We start from the raw sequence: 9,065 nt of genomic DNA, 5'->3' as shown, positions 1-9,065 counted from the left end.
CTTTAAAGAAAGACTAGGTATTTGTACTTGTAGTTTTTTTGTCCAGATTACTGGATGTGATGGCTGTTCTTGGCAATCTTCTCGACCACGTCTGGAATTATCTAAAACTTAAATGTACACAGGTACACCTGTGAGGGATGTTTTGTTGTTGTTCTTGTTAATTAAATCATTTGAAGGGGGAAGACTTATTATTTATTTATTTACTTACTTACTTATTCATTCATTCTATGTGCTTTGGTGGTTTTTGTCTGCATGAATGTCTGTGTGAGGGTGTTAGATCTTGAAGTTACACACAGTAGTGAGCTGCCATGTGGGTGCTGGGAATTGAGCCCGAATCTTCTGGAAGTGCAGTCAGTGCTCTTTTTTTTTTTCTTGGATATTTTTTTATTTACATTTCAAATGTTATTCCCTTTCCTGGTTTCCCATCCATAAACCTACATCCCATCCCCCTCCCCCTTCTTCTATGAGGGTGTTTCCCCACCCACCCATCCTTTCCTGCCTCCTTGTCCTGAAATTCCCTTAAACTGGGGGGTCCAGCTTTGGCAGGACCAAGGGCTTCTCCCATTGGTGCCCAACAAGACCATCCTCTGCTATATATACAGCCAGAGCCATGGATCTGTCCATGTGTACTCTTTGGGTGGTGGTTTAGTCCCTGGGAGCTCTGGTTGGTTGGTATTGTTCTTATGGGGTTACAAGCCCCTTCAGGTCATTCAGTCCTTTCTCTAATTCCTCCAATGGGGACCCTATTCTCAGTTCAATGGTTGGCTGTGATCATTCGCCTCTGTATTTGTCATGCTCTGGCAGAGGCTCTCAGGAGACAGCTATATCAGGGTCCTGTCAGCATGCACTTCTTAGCATCAGCAGTATTGTCTGGGTTTAGTGACTGTATGTATATAGGCTGGATCCCCAGGTGGGGCAGGCTCTGAATGGCCATTCTTTCAGTCTCTGCTTCAAGCTTTGTCTCCATATCCCTTCCTATGAATATTTTGTTCCCCTTTCTAAAGAGGACTAAAACATCTGTTCTTTGGTTGTCCTTCTTCTTGAGCTTCATGTGGTTTGTGGATTGTATCTTGGGTATTCCGAGCTTTTGGGCTAATATCCACTTATTGCAGTCAGTACTCTTAACTGATTAGCCATCTCTCTATCCCCAGGAAGACCCACTTCCAATCCAGTTCTTTGAGGTGGGAAGACAGACCTTTAATCCAGATCTTTTAAGGTGAGAAGATCCGCCTTTGATTTGGGTCATGCTTTCTGTTGGCAGCCTATTTAAAGGACACAGAAAGACTTGCTGCTTTCTTCCCTTGCTTGGTTTCACTGACGAGGCTAGCCCATTCCTTCACTGGCATTAGAGCCTATGTCTTCAGGATTTCAGTGTATAGTGCAGACCAGCTGACATGTTCATCCTGGTGGACTGAACAACTACTGGATTCTTGGCTCTTTTGTTTGTAGGGAGCCATAGTTGGGCTAACTAGATCAGAGCCTGTAAGCCATTCATGTCTATATATGTGTATTAGTCAAGGTTCTCTAGAGGAACATAATTTAATATATAATTATATTAATAAATAATATATAATTAACAATATATAATATATTATGTTCCTCTAGAGAACCTTGACTAATACACTGAATGAGAGAAATTAATATGGTAGTTTTGTTTTCCTTGGGTTTGAATGAGTGAGTTTATTAAATACATAGTAAGCCAAAGTAAAAGAATAAATAGCAAATAATAGATGAGAGTTTTTGGTGCCACTTCTAGGAATTTGGAATTTGTCACTGGGCTTGGACAAGGAAGTAGGCTTAGATAAGAATGTTAGAATCAGTGACCATGGGGCTTTGGTTACTACTTTGCTGAATTACTACCTTCTGTGATCTCTTTGCTTCCTACTTTCCTTAATTATTACCTTGTGTGATCCTTTTGCTTACCACTCTAATCGATTACTATCTTGTGTGACCTCCTTGTTTACTACTTCACTTGATTACTTTGTCTTTGATCTAAAATCTGACCATGGTTTTTGGATGCACCTAGAATGATATAAAAGCAGGCTGGAGAGAAATAAGGCTGCTTCAGCCTCAGCACTGGGTGGGGTCATGTTATGATTTTGTCTAACTGTTTTTCTTCTTTTTCAATCCTCACTTCCTCCCCTGAGACCCTGTTGACTGACTGAGCTGACTTGGTCAGATAGATAAGATAGGTAAAGAAAATGTCATCTCATTGAATGCTCAGAGAGCCAGCAGAAACAGACTGCAGAACGCCAATGAGACAGTCATTTGGACGTTTCATACAGAATTCAGGGCAGAGCAAGATTCCTCCAGGGCAGTCATCCAGGTAAAAGAATAGATAGCAACAGTGTCTCTGGAATAATTTAATGAATTATGGAAGAAACAAACCTGCTTAGCCATCAATAGAGTTAAGCAATGTTCAATTTTTTTTGTCTTGTAGGTCCAAGTTTTATTTATTTATTTTTTGAAATAAAGTCTCTCTAAATAAATAATAGCCCTGCTTGATAAGGAACGCACCATGTAGACCAGACTGGCCTTGAGCTCACGAGAGATCCACCTGCCTCTGCCTCCTGAGTGCTGGGATTAAAGATGTGCAAACCCCCTATCCAGCTCTTACCCGGGGTTGACCTCTGGGTCCACTTAGGAGAGAAAGATTATGTCCTTAGTTGGTTTATTGTTCCAGGCTCCCCTGTCATTGTTTTTTGTTTTGTTTTAAATGCTTTCTGAAAAATAGGGTTTAATCCTGAAATCTTGAACAAGTGAACCCAGTTAGTAACCTTATGCACTGTCTTTTTAAAAACCGGCTTATGTTGGCTGAATGAATGGTAGCTTTTTATTATTATTTTTTTTTACTTTGCTTTTGGGTGCTTAAAACTATGTAAGTGGCCAAAGTTAAATATGTTTGTTTGTGAGGTCTGTTGCGACTCTGTGTGTGTTCCTCTGGGGGATTCAGGCGTGACCTGGGGACTCCCTAACTTTCCTTTATCAGCCACACCATCTGCAGGGTCCTGTTGACCATGCCCCTTCCTTTGGAAGCAGAGGATCTTAGTTCGGGTTTTATTGCTGTGGAGAGGCATTGAGACCACAGCAACTCTTATATAGGAAAACATTTACTTTGGGTCTGGCTTACAATTTCAGATGCTTAGCTCTCGGTCATCCTGGTGGGAAGTTGGGCAGCATGCAGGCAGACATGGTGAAGAAGGGGCTGGGAGTTCTTTATCCTGACCTGCAGGCAATAGGAGACTGAATCACTGGGAGTAGTCTGAGCAAATATAAGACCTCGCAGTCCACCTCCACAGTGACACACTCCCTCCAAAAAGGCCACATCTCCTAATAGTGCCACTCCCTATGAGCCAAGCATTCAAACACATGCGCCTGTGGTGGGCACTCCTATTCAAACCACCACACACAGGGAACATGTCTCTCTCCATTGGTTCTCTTCCCTGTGGGATGTGCATGGGTTAGAATCCAACCGCCAGAGACTCCACAGCCTGTGTCAGGAGGATGGGTGACTTAGGGTTTCCTGTCTGTGAGTCGCTGGCCGACCTTGGCCTGTGAGGGTTAAATATTGGCTGTTCTTTCTGAGCTTCCTATCTTCGTTGATGTGGGCCAGAAGGACAGCTTCATGATTCTAAATCTCGTATAACATTTAGAGAAAGTTTAGTCAAGCAAACAAAAAGGAACAAAAAGGAAACATGACTCAGTTAGGGTTTCTATTGCTGTGATAAACACCTTGAGCAAAGTCCCTTAGGGAGGAAAGGGTTTATTTAAGCTTACAGCTTGTAGTTCTTCATTCAGGGAAGTCAGGGTAGGAACTCAAGGCAGGAGCCCAGAGGCTGGCACTGGTGTAGATCCACAGAGGAGTGCTGCTTACTGGCTCACTTCTATGACTTGCTCAGCCTGCTTTCTTGCTGGCTCCCAGGGCTCCCAGGCCAGGGTTGGTACTGCCCATGAGAGTGTTTCCCACATTGATCATCGATGATGATGATGATGGTGGTGGTGGTGGTGTGGTGGTGATGATGATGATGATGATAATAATGGTGATGATAAATGCCCCACAGTCTATTCTGGTGCTAGTATTTTCTCAACGGAGGTTCTCTCTGTCCACATAAAACTCTAGCTTTTATCAAGTTGACAGAAAACTAGCCACCTCAAAGCAGTTTTTAACTAAATCCTAACTTTGCTAAGACTCACTTTCCAAAGAGATTAAGGTCTAAGTTGCAAAAGCACAAGTAATGATCTTGATTAAACGTGCATTTTTATTTTTTAAGCCAGTCATTACACGTGCTACTATAAGCAGATTAATATTTTTAGGAATTTTAATAACTTTCAAAGCAAGAGGTGAATCCAAATCACATACATGGCACGATGTAACAAACTGAGATTTACTGTCTGTACATGATGTCCGACTAACAGGCCTTTGGTTATTGTTACAAGTCTCAGGCAATCCTCCTTACAGCTTGGATTTTTATACTTTATTTTTCCTGAGGTCTCACAGAGTTTGAGAGTTAGAGAAAGTTTTGCATTCAGTGAGAGTTTGTCTGGCTAAAATGCAGAAGAAAAAAAATACACAGAGAGCCAAAATCTTTACATGTTCATCCTGTAAACTGCAGTTTTAGACATAGAAGGCATTTGTTCCTTTATTCTAGTAGTCTGAGCAGAGGCCAGGTGTCTGTCTTGGTGTCCATTGTCTGGCCTCACACACACACGTTTTATAGGTCTCACCACCTTCAAATAGCAAGAGCATCTTGTGATCGCTCACCCACCCTATTCTGTTCTGCACAGTCCTGAGAGCAGACAATGTTAGCCACTTTCAGTTTCAAGTGATCGAGTTCATTAAGTATATAACAAGCTGAAGTAAAAGAGTAAATAGAAAAAAACCAACAAAAGATCATTTTAATCATGTGCTTCATATATCTAGGGGGAATGGACCGGAATCCAGAGGAAGTCCTGCGGAGACAGTCACCTGGAGTTTCCAATAGAGTTCAGGTCAGAGAAGAGTTAACCTCTGGTGGGGCTTCCAGATAAAAGACTACATATTGAGAGAGAGAGAGAGAGAGAGAGAGAGAGAGAGAGAGAGAGAGAGAGAGAGAGAGAGAGAGAGAGAGAGAGAGAGAGACACAGAGAGACACAGAGAGACACAGAGAGAGAGACAGAGAGAGAGAGAGAGAGAGAGAGAGAGAGAGAGAGAGCGAGCGCGCATATCATCAAACTGGATGCTCACAATAGTCAGCATCACAGTTTCCAGTTGAGCTTTCTCTCCATGACTGAGCTCTCATAGCTGAATTTCTGGTTTCTCTTTCTCATTTTACATCCCAGGATAAACAATTGTAATAATATCTGTTAGCAATGGTCACCTTCTAGCTGTTTTCAAGGACATAGTATTTTCATTCTTAGATTGGTTTTGCTGGTTCCTCCTCCCTGTCAGAGTTAGACAGGCAAGGCCACCCCTAGACAAGACACCTCAGAGGGCATTTTATGAGACTTGCGTTTGAAATGGGGGAGGGGACAGTCTCCAGAGTCATCCTCTCAGTGGGCTCAGCACCTGAGAGTTCACCAGTGATGTACAGTGTATGCCCTAAGTTCTCTTTAGAAAGACGATCAAACAGGAAGGACGATATAGAAAGTTAGAGACAGAGTGTGGCAGGCGGTCTACGAAGGTAGGTAGGTTCTCTGAGTGTAATGCTGTTGGCTGCTGGAGGGATGGGTAGTGGAGGGAACAGAGAGGACTAGGTTAACAAAACGGTGTGCTGAGACGGTTGAAGTTGTTTGCTTGTATCCTCGATTGAAAAAACTCTTTGGAAAGTCTTCTCAAATTTGTTTCCCACTATGACTCCAAGATTTTTGAACCTGCTCTGGAAAAGAAATAGAAAGTCAGTAATAGCCATCACTTACTCTGCTCAGCCAGTCAGGGTAACATTTGGATAACCCAGAACCTCACTTAGACTATTCCGAATGGCAAGGTTAAACCCAGTTAAGAGGAGGTAGTGGGGCCTTTGAGATGGCTCAGTGGGTAAAGGCACCTGCCTCCAACCAGACCTGCCTGAGTTCAATCCCTGGGACCTCCACATGGTGGAAAGATTCCAAGAAGTTGTCCCCTGACCCCATACATGCATCTGCACTGAGCCATGCATCCTCTCCCTACAAAGTAAGTGTAATCCTTTTTTTAAAGAATGAGGTCACATTCCCTGATGATTTGATTACGTCTCTTTCTTGTGAAGACAGACACAAAACCATTATGCAGCTAAACATCCCTTGCTCTGAATGCCTAAGACGGGCAGAGGTTTGCATTTCAGATTTTGGAATATTTGCATATGCATAATGAGATACCACAGGAATGGACCCAAGTTGAAGTCCAGAATTCATTTGATTTATATAAATACTTAATATTTAGCCTGAATGCGATTTTTTACAATATATTTAATATGTCTTGCACAAAACGAAGTTTTCGTGGTATGAAACTGTCCACTTCTGCCATGTTGGTGGTAGGTGAGATATGACAGCAGGCAAATAATTAGGAAAACCATCAGATTCTTCTTTTCCCCTATACTTACAATCTTTTGGGGATTTATTAGGATAGATAAGAAATGATGGAATTTGGAGAAGAGATAGATTCTTAAATCTGCAACTTAAAACTCTGAAATGCTAGCAGGGTGGTGGTGGCACACCCTTTTGCCCTAGCAGTGAATCTCTGTGAGTTCAAGACCGTCCTGGTCTACATAGCAAAGACCCTTCCAAATGTATCTTTTCAGCAAGTGACTCATTACTGCTTAGCTAAAATAAACTAAAAGACTATATTAGGTTCTTAAACTAGCCACAAAACCATGGGGTTAACTGACAGAATATATGTTACTTACTTATCTTAGGCCCAACAGTAACAAAGGTTAGGGAGTAAACTCAACAACAGTGAATTCAGTTAGCTGTGTCTTATCTCACACACCCATCCTGAATTTGGAGCACAAAGAACAGCCTTTAACTAGCTACAAAATTAAAAGTAATAGGGTGAAAGGAATTATCCTTCCTATGTAGATCAGAGATGATGGAGTATAGTTTCTATACCCAAGACTCACGTTACCCCAAATAAAATTAAGCTTTCATGCCCGTTTCATGCCTCAGTGGACAAAGACTTGATGTGACAATTTCTCTGTGCCACCTACCCCACCTCTCAGTTGCCTGCCTTGACCTTTGTCTGGTGTTCTAGTCGGGATATACTTCATTTCACTAACGCTCGCTTAGACTTCAGTTTAGTCTCCCCTCAGAGCTTTGAGAAGATGTTTTAAGGGCATGTAAGTCACCTCAGTCAACAACTGGGGGAATTTTCTAATTCTATGGCAATTTTAAAAGATTAATTGTTATTATTATAATTATTATTATCAGTAGTATTAGTACTGTTATACATCAGAGGGGCTGAACATCACTTAACCTTCAGAATATCTTCTTGCAGTATGTGGGGATTAACACAGAGACCCACAACTGGACAGTGTCCAGAGGGAGAGACACTTTGGAGTGCTCAGCTCTAAATGGGATGCCTTCATCAAACTCCTCCCCTCAAGGCTCAGGGATCTAAGCGGAAGAGGAGGCAGAAAGACTGTAAGAACCAGAGGTGGGGGATGATGCCAAGGACAGCACCTTTTGGACACAAGAGAGCGCTGACTCATATGAACACACACAGATTGTGACAGCATGCTCAAGACCTACAGAGACTCAAACCAGACAAAACCCCAGCACTAAGAGGCAGAAGTAGACTCAAGGTCCTGTCCCTGACCAAGAAGCTGTTTCTAATTGGGACTTGCTGGGAGAGGGACAATCAGTTCTCTCCAATGGAGTGTCATTGGGCATATCAACCACACCCCAGGATAGGCTGTGGGCCCAGGAGTAAGTAGTTGGCCAACATAAAACAGACTCCATGGTGTGTGTGTGTGTGTGTGTGTGCATTTTTGTGTTGTTTTGCTATATTTTGTCTTGTTGGTTGGTTTGTTTGAGACAGGATTTACAGAGGTCTCTGCCGTTGGCATTTTTGTTATATTTAAGTATGTGTATTTATGCCTGGGTATGAACGTGGGAGTGAGGGGTTTGAGGGGTTAAGAACAGGCTGAGTTCCCTGGACTTGGAGTGACAGGTGAGCCATGTGATGATGCGGGTATTGGGATCTCCCGACCTTTCCAAGAGCAGTAAGTGCTCTTAACTGCTGAGCCATCTCTCCAGCCCCGTGGCACGAAGTTTGTGCCACAGCAGTAGGGTTTCAGAATGTGAGGTTTTGCGATTTGAGAAATCTGATTTTCTCCCTTCAGAGATGGGAAATGCTAGCCGTCTTTAAAACACACTGCTGTTCTCTTGACGGCGACAAACAGCTCTGTAGCCTGTTGTTGTCCACGGGTGAAAAAGCGCCTGTCTGGAAGTGGAGCCTTCAGAGGTCTTCTGTGAGCCACTGGGGCTTTCCCCACCTGCATCACGGGTCTTCTAGCGTCCTCCCTCAAATTTGACTTGTACAGGCTTGCCCAGTCATGAGGGCAATTATAGCATTTACCTGCTTAGAGAGAGAGAGAGACTCGACTCAAAGCCAAGAGGAAGCGAAGCAGAGGTGCTTACTTTATAAAATTTGCTGTGGTTCTGAAAGATGAGACGCATGTCCCCAACAAAGTGTTGTACCGAATGGTATGCCTTCTTATTCAGCCTATGCTTGATTTTGTTTAACCACATGTGCTCCTGGAGGTCTGGAAAGTCCTCTTTCCTCTGTTGAGGAAAGCAGAGAAGGCAGGGCTGTCAGCATAGTCCCGAGTTGGCCTTCCACACACTCCCATGGTGATGGACTTTGAATGTTTGCATTGCCACTCCAATCCTAACCCCTGGTGCACTAACTGCCTTTGTGAGGTCATTAAGTTATGGAGGTGCGGTTCCCTGTGAGTGGGATTAGTGCCCTCATTGAGAATCCATGGAGCACGCTCCCTCTTTTTTACCACGTGAGAGAGCAGTCAGAAGTGACCCATCTGCATCCCAGAAGAAGACCTCTAGCCAGTCATGCTGGTGCACACCTATAATTCCAGCACTTGGGAAGCAGAGGCAGA

The 9,065-nt window shown here is 43.2% G+C and overlaps 1 protein-coding gene across 1 annotated transcript in view; it reads right to left on the bottom strand.

Annotated features, from left to right (window-relative positions):
• Positions 1-5,306: 5,306 nt before the first annotated feature.
• The window catches only part of LOC116899581 (nuclear autoantigen Sp-100-like), a 64,015-nt gene continuing 60,256 nt past the window's right edge, over positions 5,307-9,065 (bottom strand). The window contains exons 23-24 of the mRNA XM_032901521.1: positions 8,590-8,733; positions 5,307-5,855 (exon numbers count right to left, since the gene is read on the bottom strand). Coding sequence (XP_032757412.1) covers positions 5,730-5,855; positions 8,590-8,733 — 270 coding nt within the window. The 3' untranslated portion in view covers positions 5,307-5,729. The remainder of the gene's footprint in view (positions 5,856-8,589; positions 8,734-9,065) is intronic.

Source organism: Rattus rattus, chromosome 4 (genome assembly GCF_011064425.1).
Source record: "Rattus rattus isolate New Zealand chromosome 4, Rrattus_CSIRO_v1, whole genome shotgun sequence".
In the NCBI taxonomy this organism is placed as follows: domain Eukaryota; kingdom Metazoa; phylum Chordata; class Mammalia; order Rodentia; family Muridae; genus Rattus; species Rattus rattus.
This window is presented reverse-complemented; position numbering and strand designations above follow the sequence as displayed.